Genomic DNA, 15360 nt, shown 5'->3' with positions numbered 1-15360 from the left:
AGCTATGTGTAATAAAAGTGGAATGTAAAGTGAAATTTCAGTCAACCAAGGAAGTTGTTAACTAAAAATAAGAGATTTTTCTAATTGAGAGTGTCCTGAAGGGGAACTTCTAATCCCATTTCCCAGTCTTCATTTTGACAAATATTCATAGTTCAAGCTCGTTCAAGCCTGTTCTGATGAAATGAAAATCCTATTCCCATTTTTATGGGCTTCCTGTGTGCTATTAAAGTAGAGAGAAGACTGAGTTTAATGAGTCAGCAACCTTTTGCGCATGTCTTGAAAAATAATGAGCCTGCGATTATAGAGTACGAAGAGTCAAAGAAAAAATCTAAAGTATTGAAAAATGGTAAGAAAATTATGCCTTTTTTCATTAACTTAGTTATTTTAAACTCTCCATATAACCGACACGATAAAGTTAGATATGTGTTTTAGCAATATCTCTAAGTTTTTTTTGAGAATTTTTGTCGTTTTGTGGCTAAATTTAGTGTTTAATGTAATGTTCAATGCCGGCTAGTGTTGCTTGTCAGTCCTTTGTACGGTCTTTTCTTGTCTCATTCAATAAATATTTCAATCTTAATTTCTTCCATCATTGAACAGGGACAAAACCAGTCAGGAGGAGGAGGTGCAGGAGGTGATAAGAAAGGAGATAAGGTCAGTATTTTTGTATTTTTATCATAAACGGTGTATTATACTCGTAAAAATAGGTGTATTTTGGTTATTCCTAACTTAAAAAGTTAACTATTAATAACACGCATTATTTATAGGATAAGAAGAAGAAATACGAACCTCCCGTACCAACCAGAGTAGGAAAAAGGCAGAAGAAAGCTAAAGGTCCTGATGCAGCAAACAAATTACCTAAAGGTTAGATAGAACAGTATCATTTATATTAATTACTTCATAGGAAAGGGGTTCTCTGTTAATGCATCCATGGTTAGGTATAGGAATAACTCAACGTAGACCTTAAGCCTCTTATTTTGTTAAATATTGATAAAACAAACTGGTGATGGGGTGTTGTGATGGCATGGTTGGTAAATGCGGATGGATGATGATGATTATAATGGATGATGATGATGGATGGATCTTGATTATCATGATGGATACATGTTGATAATAGTGATGAATGATGGATGGATGATAATGATAGTGATTATAAATGGATGGATGATGATGATGGTTGGTGACAATATATAGGAGGGATAATGATGATGGTAATAATAACCATTAAGATGATGGATAGATAATAATAATGACGATGATGATAAATGATTAAAAGATTGAGAATGATAATGATTGGTGGGTAAATGCCTGGGGAGTGGGAGTGGGGGGTGGGGTACTCTTGCCTGTTTAGGGTAGGGATGTTTTGCTGAGCCCTCCAAACCCTGACCCTGTTTCAGAGTAAAATTGCTGAAATTCATACCCTGTCCCAGAGGGGGCGCAATTTATAGTAGAATCGCTGAAAACCATACCCTGTTTGGCAATATAATGTATGAATGTTGATGGTGATATACTGATGTTGATTTTTTAATTGATGAACTTAAACAAGAAAGTAATATAAAGGGCAGCAATTTCAAAACCTTTAAAAAAATGTAATTAATAATTCTAATGGCTTTATTTCAGTGACACCTCACAGGAACTGCAGGCTAAAGATGCTAAAAATGGAGAGAATTAAAGATTTCCTGTTAATGGAAGAGGAATTTATTCAGAACCAAGAGAGACTCAAGCCACAAGAAGAGAAGCATGAGGTACATTATTACACTAGTTGGGCTACCTGTGGTACTTCATTTCATAGTACAACTTTCCTATAGCGCAGCACACTGATTCTAAAAATAGCTCAAAGATTCGGACAAACATTGTATTCTGTTTAACCGCTACAAGGATTATACCAACCGATTTTATTATTTTTATAATAACCCATGTAAACTAAGATCAAATGCAATCGTCTTTGAAAATTATCTGCTGAAAGTAAACTTGTAACTTGTCCAAATTTCGCCTTTGTCTTCCTTTTGATGGCGTCGCGGCTGCGCTGTGCTATTGACAGAGCATGTATATGTTATGTCATAGTTGCCATCTTGGTTGACGATAACAAAGCATTCCTCAATAGTTTCTCTTGTTAGATCGACCACGATGGCGGCTGTTTCATTGTTATTTATATCTCAAGGGATTTTGGTTGCAAACACTATCTAGGGAAGTTTTTTAGTCTGTTGATGCTTAAATGCATTAACAAGCGTCAAGGACGGCAATGCCAAGAACAATAATGGAAGGTGCACAAAAAATATGTTGGAAACTTGCTGGGGTCATCATTTCAGTGTCTCCTTCCTCAGTGCTCGTTATTACTTAAAGTCCCTATAATAGAATTATTTGTTTCAAGCTTTGTGTGTCCACACATTAATTACTAATACATGTTTTAATTTTATCATAAAACAGGAAGAGAGGTCCAAGGTTGATGATTTAAGGGGAACACCCATGTCTGTCGGCAACCTTGAGGAGATAATTGACGATAACCATGCAATTGTTTCCACATCAGTAGGATCTGAGCATTATGTCAGTATTCTGTCGTTTGTTGATAAAGATTTATTAGAACCTGGCTGTACTGTCCTGTTAAACCATAAGGTAAGAATATGATAAATTAATAATGATTTATGTATATATTGCCTTTTCTATGTATATGTCATAGGTGTTTCGAACAGATTTTTAGTCAGCTGACCAAAAGTATGGCTGATGCTATTCTTGTGTCAAACTACCTTATATAACCTATTACACATCATGCAATGAAAACAAATGTATTGCAAATCTTAACCAATGTGCAGGTTTTGAATTTTGATTCTTCCAAGATAAACCATATCGGAAGAAAAGATTTAGTTTATTGTGTAGTACCTTTTCTATTTTATTTTGTAATCAACCTTTTTTCAAATGTTTCGAAGGTTCATGCAGTTGTTGGTGTCCTCTCTGACGATGCCGACCCAATGGTCACTGTAATGAAGCTAGAGAAGGCACCACAGGAATCATATGCCGACATTGGTGGTCTTGATAATCAGATACAAGAAATTAAGGTCAGTAAAACACCCAAGTCCACTACAAAGTGTTGTGTGACAGGTACATGTAGTATCATCATTTTCAGTGTTGACTTTATTCCGTACCAGGAATCAGTAGAACTACCATTGACTCACCCTGAACTGTATGAAGAAATGGGTATCAAACCACCCAAAGGAGTAATCCTCTATGGCCCTCCAGGTACAGGGAAGACACTGCTGGCCAAAGCTGTGGCGAACCAAACTTCTGCTACCTTCTTACGTGTGGTTGGATCTGAACTCATTCAAAAATATCTGGTAAGATTGAATGAATAAATGAATGAATAAACAAAGACGAGGGCACAATCATACAAAAAATGATAAATAAATAAATATCTTTGTTTAAGTGTCTAGTCGTTCTAGCGCTTTTGCATTAATTGGGGACACTTCACTCACATGCACTACCACTTCATTCAATACTCTATGCACACAATGCTCAACTTGCATACACACAAATAAATAAAATGAGTGATTGGTAGGTGGATAGATGGATGGATAGGTTTAGGGACAGATGAATAGGTAGGAATGAATGGAATGATAGTTGAGGAGCGGTTGATAGATGAATAGATAGATAGGTAGATGGTAGGTAGGTAGGTAGAATTTAAGCATGGGTAGAGGAATAAATAATGGATGAAATGTCGTGATGATTTAAGCAAGAGTAAACAAAGGAGTAAAAAATGATATAGAAATGATATATGGATTAAAGCAAAACGATTATACAAATGAAGAGAAAAATGAATGCATGTTGATTAAATAACTGACAATAGGAAATAAATAAATGGGCAGGAGGGCAAAAAAGTTAAGGAAAAGGAAAGAGATATTAAGATATTATTAAACATGTAGTCTTCATTAGTGCTGTCTAAACTCTGTCTCCTGGGGGGGGGGGGGGGGTACTCCCTTCGTTAAGGTGATCGGCGCTCCTTTTAGGGTTGAAAATGTTCCCCGTGTGGACCTTTTAGGGGTTCCGACTCAAAAATCAATTACGTAACATAACTCCGTACCTTTTGGGGTCATTTATTATGGGCGTTATCCATGCTATGCTGCTATGTCTTCTTGATATCATATTTGTTGTATTTGTAATACAGGGTGATGGTCCAAAACTTGTCCGTGAGATGTTCAGAGTAGCAGAAGAACATGCTCCGTCTATTGTATTTATCGATGAAATTGATGCTATTGGAACAAAAAGGTATTGCTGGTTTTCAATCATTTCCAAGGGAGTAAAATAACAAGACATAGTGGCCATGTTGGTTGATATAACTAGTCTTTTGTTAAATTCAACCAACAAGGTGGCTATGAAGAAAAATGTGTAAGGCTACGCGTAAAAGAAGAAGAGACTATGTAGGTTCTCTGTAGGTTTCAAATACCAGAAATAAATAAAAAAGAAATTTGAGGGCAGTCTATAAATTTGATACCTGAAAGTTAAAAAGCTGAGAAAACCTGTTTCTACCCTGGAATTATTATTTAAAGTTATTAGATTTAAATTCTCCTGTTTAATGTTTCTGATCTAAGGTAAAACTTCATGTTTTCCTTCATTCATTTACTTATTCACTTGTTTGTTTATTTATTTATTGTGTTGAAGATATGAATCTAACTCAGGGGGAGAACGAGAGATCCAAAGAACGATGTTAGAACTTCTTAACCAGTTGGATGGCTTTGACTCTAAGGGAGATGTCAAGGTTAGTGAAAGTCACCAGTCTGTTGTTTCTTTTTCTTTTTTTATCCGTTCATTCTTGTTTACTAGGTTGTAATGGCAACAAATCGTATAGAAACCCTGGACCCAGCACTAATTCGTCCAGGTAAACTAACTACGCTTATTTTGACCAATACCCTGGTTGGTTTAATTCTTTGGTGTGATGCATATTTTTTTGTTTTAAGGCCGTATCGACCGCAAAATTGAATTTCCTTTACCTGATGAGAAAACCAAGAAACGCATATTTCACATTCATACGGGTCGCATGACCCTGGCTGATGATGTCAATATTGATGAGTATATCATGTCTAAGGATGATCTTTCTGGAGCTGACATCAAGGTAGGTGCAGGGGGCAGTACCTAACAATACACATAGTAGTCTTTCAAAACCTGAAACAACTCTGGACTCATCTAAGTCAGGGCATGGCTAACTCACAGATGGAACCCTGAAACAACTCTGGGCTGATCTAAGTCAAGGCATGGCTAACTCACAGATGGAACCCTGAAACAACCTCTGGGCTGATCTAAGTCAGGGCACGGCTAACTGACAGATTGAACCCTGAAACAACCTCTGGGCTAATCGAAGTCAAGGCACGGCTAATTCACAGATTGAACAGTGAAACAACCTCGGGCTGATCTAAGTCAGGGCATGGCTAACTCACAGATTGAACCCTGAAACAACCTCTGAGCTGATCTAAGTCAGGGCACGGCTAACTCACAGATTTTTTGTTTTTCAGGCAATCTGTACAGAGGCAGGCCTGATGGCTCTTCGAGAGAGAAGAATGAAGGTCACCAATGAAGACTTCAAGAAATCAAAAGAAAATGTGTTGTACCGAAAGAACGAAGGAACTCCTGAGGGTCTTTATCTGTAACCTTGTGTAAATGTAAACATGCAAGTATCATGACAATACACCAAAACGAAATAAGGCAACCAATTTAAATAACTATTGGTCTGCACTGACTAGCGACTGACTAGCCTTATGTTCACATGGAAACATACATGTAAAAGCGTTTTCACATGTATAAGAGGCTAGTCAGTGGAGAACAATAGTTATTCAAATGGGTTGCCTTATTTCGATTCGGTTTATAACCAACCATAAAACTGTTAACTTTTGTGAACACAGTGAAAAATAAATAAAAACCTTTGAAAACATTTTGCAAGCAGCTGCACAACTTTATTAATTTTCTAGAATTTGAAAAGACTCATTTGTAGTTTCGAATTCATCTTTTGAGTCCTTTTTTGTCTCTTGAAATACTACATCATGTACGTTGTAAATAAAAGAAACAAGTTGTCACTGGTGTCATAAATGATCAAAAAATCTATAAAAATCAATAGAAAATTTTTCTTGGAGTCCATGGTATTGTCATAGCTATTGACAGATAAAGCAAGTGTTCTTCACTCATATCTAGTAACCATTGATAAGGCAAATAATATAAATGATTTACAAGCTAGATGCAGTGGCAAGATTCTGGAAAAGGGGAAAATGAAATAACAAGAAAGAAATTACAGCCCTTAGGAATGAAAGTAGCAAACTTAATGCGAACAAAAACTAATTTTTGAATGTGAACTTACTTCATTCCAAGCTACAATTATGATGAATTTGGATTCTTTTTAACTTGACTTTCCCAGAACCCCCATGTGTGCAAATGATATTATGATCTTTTTTGACCAAAATTCTTATGGATTGTCATAAAAGCAATAACTAAAATTAGATATACCAGTAATTATTTTCACATATAGTGGCTTGAGAATTCATTCCCTTGAACTTGAACTTCTAATCATACAAATTCCTATCAATAATATAAAATTTTTAGCTAATCATCTGTGTATATTCTGCGCGTCAGTCCATGTAAGTTATGAAGGTTTTTGTGGCCTTTATGATGTTGGAATGGTAGCTGTTGTGCTGTAGCTTTCAGCTCTTCCATCTTTGTAGAGAAAGCCAGCAGTCTTGAAAAAGAAAAGAAAGTGGAAATAAGCAGGAGCAGATCATCCAATCTGAGAGAGGAAAGGGCCGTAAAAGGTCATGGACGTAGGCAGGGCCAAGGGGGCTTACCAACCCCCCCCCCTCCCCCTCCCCCTCTCCCTCTACCTCTCTCTCTCTTTGTGGCAACAAAATGGCAGCTTTCTAGAATTTATACAGTAGTAATTTCAATTTTATTTTTTAGTAAAAAGAAAAAGTAATAGGTAATGCCTGTTTTCTTTGTTGTTGTTTCTTTCTGTAAAAAGAAAACGTAATGCCGGGTGTTTTTGGTTCGGTCTTTTGCGGGGCACCATTAGAAGAAACCTCGCTGACTATGTAACTGTCTTCTCGATTATATCTTATATACAAAATGAAACGATAGGACATCTGGGAACAGCCTCAAAAGAAATTTTCAAAACAGGGTTTCCAGAAAATGGTATTTCTTCACAAAGATCTTTATTTCCTGGACAAACTGGAAATGTTTTTGGTGGCAAATAAATTTACCTGATCGTCTGTGTTTGATCGGTATCGACGTCTCCTTTTCTTTACTTGATAAGAAAGATGTTATTATTAGTTATTGGATTACTCTTAATTTGTTATGTTAAATTTTTATATCTTGTCATGAATAAAATACCCTTGACATGCAAAACTCATGCACGGTTTTCTGCCCACATTTCTGTTGTAAAACCCTCCATTATCTTAACTCATCATGAATGACCTCATCAAAAAGCTTGCAAAAATTAACTTTTATGGCCTTTGCTGCAATGACCACAAAACAATGGCTCCATAGTAAAGTGGGATCTGATTTTTAAAATCTATCAGTTTTCTCTGTAATCACAGAGTGGGACAATCACGAACGGAACCCTCAGATCCATGCTAGGTGAAAGCCCAAGATCAAATTGGAATTTAGAAGTTGGTTTTTGATGTGTTTGAAGTTTTGTGGTCACTAAAAAGTGCATATTTATTTTGGGAAACTTAGGTCTATCACAAGGTTAAGTAACCTTTTCTGAGAGCAAACATGGTGCATTGTGGTCTAGCATTGGTACAAACATTTTGTTCATTGTGCTTTGTATAGTGTTGTTTGTGTCAAAGCTAGACCACAATGCATACTGCTTATCGAACTCGGAAAATGACTTTAGGTGCATCACGTGATGGAAGCCATGACAGGGGGCAGGAACAATGGAATATGGCCTTATATGATTTACATGAGAAAACATTCAGCCTCCCAGTGGGAAAAGACTCTATTGTTGTGCCTCCTGTCATGGAAGCCATCACGTGATGGTGCAAAGTCTCTATAAGAGACATCATTTCTGTTGAAATACTTACTTGAATTACGACAACAATAGCGATGACAATGACAGTCAAGGCAATAAAAATACAAATCAGTGCAATAGGTGTTGCACCAAGACCACTGCTTTTCGAGGGTTTATCTTCTGTCAGATAGTTGGACGTTGCCTGGACTTGCTGGGGGCTGGCAACAAATTTGGTACCAGCATAACTCACCACGATGTCTTCTCGACGAACCTGGTACATTTATGACAAAAGTCAAAAGGAGTAAAACATATAGCATTACTATTTTCCTTTCCTATCTTCTGCCAAATGTTCTTCAGCTGTATTGCGTGGTTTCAGAAACTTTTCTTACCCCACCATGGAGGAAATCGTATACAAACCTTGTTTTCTCTCTGACCCCCACCCCTGGAAATTTTCAATTTCCTCCATGGTGGGGTATGATAATTTCTGGAAACACACATCCCAAGCTTTTAATAGAATTTTTTTTCAATAACTTACAAATTATTCAAGCGCTGATTTAGTTATTATCAATCAATAAGAGGACAGACAGATAAAGCTGACGTCAATGAGCGCGCGCTCTTTCCGTTGGTTGTTTTGATCGCTAAAAATGAGAAGTTTTTATCGTTTTTGTTATTGTAAAAAAACAAATAGACATCAGTTTTTTTATCCGCAGACTTCTTTGACAATGTGATAATGAAATTTATCGTCAATAAGAGGACAGAAACATAAAAAACTGATGTCTATTTGTTAAATTTTCAGGTTGACAGCACATGGTGGTCAGTGTTAGACTAACGTCCATTTGAAGCAAATAATGAGATTTACAGTCAGCATATGAAGTATGAAGTAATTTTCCATAATAAGATCAAGTCCTCTGGGGGAGAGGTGGTAGTGCACACTGCCCTACACCCCTCCCCTAGATATCCCCCTGGTTCATATAAAGTTATTTTGCATGTCTTGCCTCATCATAAATGTGTTGTGCAAAGTCACTGATGTCCTTTCCTCCACTAGCAGGAACAACATAAAACTCTACAATAATACTTCCACTTGTGACCTGCAGGAAAACAATATCAATAAGATGAGCAGTGGCAGATCCGGGTGTGGTTCCGTGGATTCCATGGAACCTCCCTTTTGTAAGATCTAGTGAAGCCGAAACCAATCATGTTCTTTATGCTCATTATAATAAAATTAATATAATAAAATAATAAAACTCCCTTTGTGAAACCAATTTTACGTGGATATTAACAGGGGTTAATATGAATCTAAATCTGTAGGCGGGCCAGGATGGGAACAGGAAGTCGAATTTAATATTAAGCCTTTTATTCTCAAAGGAATGACACGTGGTCTGAAATGGGACAACATTATGCCCAAGCCGAGAAGGTCTATCAAAAGCAATGACTTACGGAAAGTTCAGCTATTTGTTCTTCTTTGATACCAAGTCGTTGAGAAAGCTGGCTCTTCAGCACCCTAAGGAAATAAAAGGCATCCAATTCAACTAATATAGATATAGAATTCTCATGCCGATAAGGCAGTTTTTTGCGCGCGACTCGGGCGGCGATTTCAATGGCGATTTTATCGCAACCCTAATAAATCGCACGTGTAAACGCTCGACCATTTTATGTTGATTCTAAGGCGATAGATCGAAGCCTAGTCGCCATTCAAACATGCCTGGAATTTAGTACAACCCTCGGTGATTTTCAATTGAATGTAACCATGTTCGAAGTGGAGGCGACTTGGCTGGGATCTGTCGCCGTCAAATCGCAAAGAAAAAACAATCGCGGAGCGTTTACGACCTCGGAATGGGTAATTGCGCCTGTGTCTACTTTTTGACTCTGGTACAAAATAGAATAATACAAATACGGAAGCAATAACGGCTTACGTTATGAAGTCTTTGAGAGAATTGTTGACCAACTGGAAGTCGTTTTTGAATGTAAGTTTGACGTGAACTTTGCTAAAGAAAGTAAAAAAAAGTCATTAGTTTGGAAATGCTTTTGTCAGTTTTCGAACTGTACTTCGTTTTTTTCACAGTGACCGTAAAAACTTAAAAACTTACGTAATTTCCAGCTCTGTGTTGTTTAAAGAAGCAAGACATGAAAAGAGAGGGCGAGAAAAGAAGTTAAAATAAGGCAATACATTTTCCTACTCGTTTAACTCTCATTCTTTTATTACTTATTCATTCATTTATTCGTTCGTTGGTTGATTGGCTGTCACTTGTGTTCGTTCGTTCGTTCATTCATTGTGCGTCCATCTATCCTCTTATATTTTCGTCTTTTCATCCTATGTTTCACTTCGTTTCATTATCTTTCCATTGACCGTGCGTTCCCATTTCCATTCACCCATTCGTTCCATCCATTTTCCACATCATTCCTTTCATCCATCCCATTTCACACCACAACTTTCGTTCATGTATCTACCCATTTTGTTTGTTTATTCATGCTCATCACATCATAAATGAATATTAGGCCCCGTTCATTTATTCGTTAATTTTCGTTTGAAAACGCATACTTTTTGGTGCGTTTTTGGCCTTGCTTCCACTCACAAAAACGATCGAAACCGCCAAGCATTTACATCGAGCATTTACATTTTAGGGGGGATCCAGGAATTTGTTAGGAGGGTGTCCCAAATGGAGAAATGCATATAGAGATATGCATCGCTTCAAAGAAGCGTAGTAATATCGGTGTTAAGGAGGGGGGGACTGTCCAGTGCGCCGCAAGACACACTCTAGGTTCGCCCCAGCATTTGAAAACAATCTCCGGACTGAGAGAAATGGTTTTAGTGTGGACGGGCCGTAAACACTATGAAAACGCTAGTGTGGACGCCAATTAAGCCTTCGATGCGGTTTCAGTGAGATGAAAACGGAGTGTATAAGGTTCGAAAACGCATCATCAGTGTGGATGGGATCTTATTTAAAACGGCTCTCGCGATAGAACTAACAAGAGACCTACCGGATCTGGACCTAAGACACTTGGGTTGACCACGAGTCCTAGTCCCAGGCCATTCTTTGCCATCTGGTGACGAGCACCAGCAGTAACCGGTAGAGGCATGGCACTGGACGAGGGTGTATGTTCCATCTGGGTTACATGTTGGTCTATAGGCACCCAGTAGACCGCCTTGAGTTGCCTCTAAGGCCTTTTGTTCACATTCAGTGTTACCTAAGAACGGCAATGGTAAAATAATGCAATAACCAAGATTGTGCGCATTTTTTGAAAGGAGAAAGGTTAGTAGCTGGGAAAAGGAAAGAAGACATAGCAGAGCAGATCAGAGCAGAGCAGAGCAGAGCAGAGCAGAGCAGAGCAGAGCAGAGCAGAGCAGAGCAGAGCAGAGCAGAGCAGAGCAGAGCAGAGCAGAGCAGAGCAGAGCAGAGCAGAGCAGAGCAGAGCAGAGCAGAGCAGAAGAAAGAAACACTTACATTGAACCTCAGAACCATCGTAATCGTAATACTTCGGCTTGCAGGTGTTGCCGCACGTTCCCATGGGAACCACACAACGGGCCCTCGGGTAGCGGGTGCAGTTTGTGCTCTTGCATAAGGAGCCGTGGCAAAGAGAAAACCTCTTGCTTTTCAAGGAACATGTGGGTCCAATATTCGATGTTGTGTTACCTTAAATGTACGTAATAAAACCGTACGTTACTCGATACTCATGGGGTGCTATTATAAAATGTTCTCATTGACATAGGAAGTAAGTCATGACTTTGTTCAATCGAATTTATCTTTTTTTTTTGTCAATCAGTCTTTGATCAATCGATCGGTTAGTCGGTCGATCAATCAATCGATCGATTGGTCGGTCAGTGAGTAAATGAGGGGTCGTTCGGTCGTCGGTTGTTGTGCTGGTTGTGCTGTACATTTTTGTACAAGATATGTTTACGATATAATAGTTTGTTAAAATTATTGCTTCTCAAAAAGCAGGTCTCGGTTGTACGAAGCCTGGATAGCGCTATCCGGCGGATAATCCTTATCCAGTAGATAAGTCGATGCTGTTATCCAATAAATTTATCCACTGGATAAGATTTATCCGTTAGACAGCGCTATCCACTCTTCGTACAACCGGCCCAGGTGCATAAAAGTGCATTGCATTGCATTGTGTATTGTGATTGCCTGATTGCTTACATGATGGCTGTCCTTGTCCTGGACCTTTCTTGGTGTTTTCGATCTCTTTACCGGTGTTAGGATCAACACACCAGCAGTATCCGGTAGAACCATGACACTGCATGGCTTGGAAGGCACCATTCTTATCACACTGAGGGATGAAGGCACCAATCAGTGGCCCCTTGGATGTACTCTCAAGATATTTACGTTGGCATTCAGTTAGACCTGATAAATATCATTATTATTATTATTATTATTATTATTATTAATAATAATAATAATATATTATTATTATTATTATTATTATTATACATTTTATTCACTATCTCGCTTCTCATTGGCCGAGAGCCCTCAGCCATTCCAATTAATCGTGTGAAATCAACATGATTCAAGTGAAGTGAAATCAAAAGCATGAGTGGACAAAATGACCAGCCCTAAGCATTTTTGGAGCTTGAAAGAACGAAGCAAACATAACGGTAAAGTGAAATTGTTTTTTTTTTTCCCTTCCTTTTCATATTTCCGATTCTTGTAGGCACGTATATCGTATTTTAGTCAAAAGAAAACAGAAAAAAAAAACAAAAAATCGCAAAAGTTGGGTAACAGTAGCCTGGGAATGAGGGCCGGCGGCAAAACAGCTAAACGTTCTGTGATTGAAGTAGAGAGAATAAGAGAAAAATATCAAATGCCCTTGGCAGGATTCGAACCCACTGTTCTGTGATTGGCTGAAACAAAATTCACCGCTCAGCAGGGTTATCATCACATTATCTCTTACATTCATAATATAATCACCACCACCAACAATCTTCACGCATAGCCTCCTCCGCAGGCTACTCCATAAATTCTCCGTTGGGACCCCTGTGTCAAATCTTATGGCAAAGAAGAACTAGAAACGAGAGAGGAGGAGAAGACATTTTTGTCCACACCACAGGAATCCCAAGGAGCAAAAAGTTAGCAAAAAGAGCCAAGGAGCTGCCTGCGGACTAGAGGCTACTTCACGCATATGATCACCATCATCAACCAACGCATCATCGATAATCATCATCATACATATTTCAGTGTTATCGATCTATTTTATAATGAATCCCATTAAGAATGAATCCCCTTATCGAGTTGGCCGCGTGGCCTAATGGATAAGGCGTCTGACTTCGAATCAGAAGATTGAGGGTTCGAGTCCCTTCGTGGTCGATTATTTTTGTCTCCCCGATTAGTAGGGCACTTGTGCCCGGCTAGAAGATATAGAGACACTAATAAAGTTATTATTATTATATAAGTAAACGTAGTTCAAATTTATCTTGCAGGAGTCATAAACCTGTACCAAACCCAGGAAATAATACCGATATATTTCTCCAGGAACTAAAGGTTTTGCTTACCCGATGTGCACGAGACCATCTTATTGTCCTTGTCAAAGAACTCGGCCTTGCAGCCTCCACAGTAGTTTGGTCTACACCGTGCCTTAGGGTTGGACGGGCAAGAGGCATGTTGGCATGGGTTGACAAAGCACATGACGAGGGGTTGACCATAAGGACATGCTACAGAAGCAATAAGGAAAATGTATATCAGTAGTGTTAAGGGAGCATTCTGATTAATCTTGACAGAACAGTGACAGAACTATTCTCAATGTATACATAATTAGTGTGTCACGTAGGAATTTAGCAACCCCCCATTTACGGACATTGGAGTTTGCGCAGTGCGGGTGTAATGCTTTGCGACCCCTCCATATATAAGCACCACACCCAGATCCTTGAATCATTCCGTCGGAAGCTGCCTAAGGAGAGAGTAGAAGATTCACCCCACCCACCTCCCCTGGTGGCGGATGACGACGCATCGCATGCTTTTCGCATGCTCATTGCCAGCAGTGGCGGTCACCTTCCATATCTTAATTCCCGTGACTCAGTAATGAGTATGCAGTGAGGATAAAATACTATGGGTCGAATGAAAATACCGCTGACCCTACCCTAAATTCGTCCGGCTCTCTCGCATGATGGATGGTTTGCTGTAAGGTATGTGGTGTTTCTGGTTAGATTCCTGGACTCAGTACCACGCGAATAGAGTTTATTGGGTCTCTCCCTTGATTTGAGCGTTCAGTTTTCTCCGGGTTCCCCTTTATTCCTCCCTCCACAAACTAAATCAAAGCAGCTAAATTCCAATTCGATCTGTGAGTTAGCCGAGTCTTTAAATTTGATCAGCTCTGAGGTCGTATCTGGGTATCGATAAAATCTGAAGGTTCTCTCCCAGAGATTCTCCTTAGAGTGATTGAGGTTAGACATTAGGCAATTCCTTTTGGAAATATTTGTGTGAAAAGACTGTTGCACTAAATTTGCCGAGAACAAATCTGTCAGCTATGTTAGAGAATTACGTTTCTTAATTGAGGTCAATCAAGAAATATCTTCCTGCAAGACATGTACAATAAGGCAAGGATCTATTAGTTTAACACTTTGACCATTAAATAGTCACTCTACCTTTTCGGACAGGTGCAGAACATTCTCTGCCACAGCCATTGCTGCAGCACTTCTGATCACCAAGGCAATCCTTGTCATGACCGCATTTGTTCATACAGATTCCCACGTGATCAATAGGGCGGTGGGGACAGACACCCGGCTTGTCTACAAAGCATTAAAAAGTTAAGAATATGAATACACACGGGATTGACGAGATTCTTTCAAACAACTGCAGCGCGCGAGATTGCCGTCCGACAGTCACGCCACGAAATTCCGTACCGTGATTTTCACGGTCTCTGAAATCTGCTCTATGATTGGATGATTAACGTGAAAACAGTATTTATGGAAAGCCATTTCACTGTTGCGGCATGTCGTACCGTGTACGCGCGTGCGGTATAAGCCAATGTCCTACGTTTCACTCCCATTATGACTTAATAAATCTATATATAACGTAACTATTGGGCATACTGTGACATAATCCAGTGTAAAATGATATGTGTTCGCCGTGCCTTTGATTTAGATCTTGAGTTTTGTAAATGTTACGATGCAACCACCCCGATAGGACATCATTGCGTACCTTTTAACACAGCTGATGTACACACGTGACCACATCCATTAGAACAACATTTGCTGCTTCCAGGACAGTCATTGTCTTGGGTACAGTTCTCTACGCATGCGCCAACTTGTTGGGGATTAACCGCTGGACAAAAGCCTGGCTTCTTTAGAGCTGATGCACACTTGCAGATGTCACAACCAAACTGATCTTTGACAAAACCGTACTTACAGTACATTAGGCACATGTATGGACTGCAGGCTGACGACAAGAGGAGAC

The 15360-nt window shown here is 39.0% G+C and overlaps 2 protein-coding genes and 1 non-coding gene across 5 annotated transcripts in view; 2 read left to right on the top strand and 1 right to left on the bottom strand.

Annotated features, from left to right (window-relative positions):
* Positions 1 to 257: 257 nt before the first annotated feature.
* Positions 258 to 5911, top strand: LOC116299347 (26S proteasome regulatory subunit 4). Its single transcript, XM_031707992.1, has 12 exons — positions 258 to 346; positions 598 to 651; positions 765 to 861; positions 1618 to 1742; positions 2425 to 2610; positions 2922 to 3050; positions 3141 to 3326; positions 4154 to 4254; positions 4648 to 4744; positions 4810 to 4864; positions 4944 to 5098; positions 5496 to 5911. Exons 1-12 carry the CDS (start codon positions 344 to 346, stop codon positions 5628 to 5630), a joined length of 1323 nt encoding a protein of 440 aa, XP_031563852.1. The 5' UTR covers positions 258 to 343; the 3' UTR covers positions 5631 to 5911.
* The window catches only part of LOC116299338 (thyroglobulin-like), a 57409-nt gene continuing 47960 nt past the window's right edge, over positions 5912 to 15360 (bottom strand). For all 3 annotated transcript variants that reach the window (XM_089040950.1, XM_089040948.1, XM_089040949.1), the window contains exons 17-29: positions 15106 to 15342; positions 14550 to 14693; positions 13461 to 13619; positions 12112 to 12315; positions 11416 to 11604; positions 10952 to 11158; positions 10060 to 10072; positions 9886 to 9957; positions 9410 to 9473; positions 8968 to 9060; positions 8046 to 8243; positions 7224 to 7267; positions 5912 to 6706 (exon numbers count right to left, since the gene is read on the bottom strand). In XM_089040950.1, coding sequence (XP_088897076.1) covers positions 7265 to 7267; positions 8046 to 8243; positions 8968 to 9060; positions 9410 to 9473; positions 9886 to 9957; positions 10060 to 10072; positions 10952 to 11158; positions 11416 to 11604; positions 12112 to 12315; positions 13461 to 13619; positions 14550 to 14693; positions 15106 to 15342 — 1583 coding nt within the window. In that variant the 3' untranslated portion in view covers positions 5912 to 6706; positions 7224 to 7264. The remainder of the gene's footprint in view (positions 6707 to 7223; positions 7268 to 8045; positions 8244 to 8967; positions 9061 to 9409; positions 9474 to 9885; positions 9958 to 10059; positions 10073 to 10951; positions 11159 to 11415; positions 11605 to 12111; positions 12316 to 13460; positions 13620 to 14549; positions 14694 to 15105; positions 15343 to 15360) is intronic.
* On the top strand, positions 13203 to 13275 carry Trnar-ucg (transfer RNA arginine (anticodon UCG)). The gene has a single exon. It is a non-coding gene; the product is annotated as a tRNA-Arg (tRNA).

Source organism: Actinia tenebrosa, unplaced genomic scaffold (genome assembly GCF_029948245.1).
Source record: "Actinia tenebrosa isolate PJP-AT-01 unplaced genomic scaffold, QUT_ActTen_1.0 PGA_scaffold8__29_contigs__length_14323225, whole genome shotgun sequence".
Classification (NCBI taxonomy): domain Eukaryota; kingdom Metazoa; phylum Cnidaria; class Anthozoa; order Actiniaria; family Actiniidae; genus Actinia; species Actinia tenebrosa.
Note: the sequence above shows the minus strand (reverse complement) of the source record. Positions and strands in the feature narration are given on the sequence as shown.

Bases quoted from the DNA above. Each gene is read 5' to 3' on its own strand.
- LOC116299347 (XM_031707992.1), top strand. The intron at 3,327-4,153 runs GTAAGATTGAAT...TTTGTAATACAG, and splicing joins AACTCATTCAAAAATATCTG to GGTGATGGTCCAAAACTTGT. The intron at 5,099-5,495 runs GTAGGTGCAGGG...TTTGTTTTTCAG, and splicing joins TTTCTGGAGCTGACATCAAG to GCAATCTGTACAGAGGCAGG.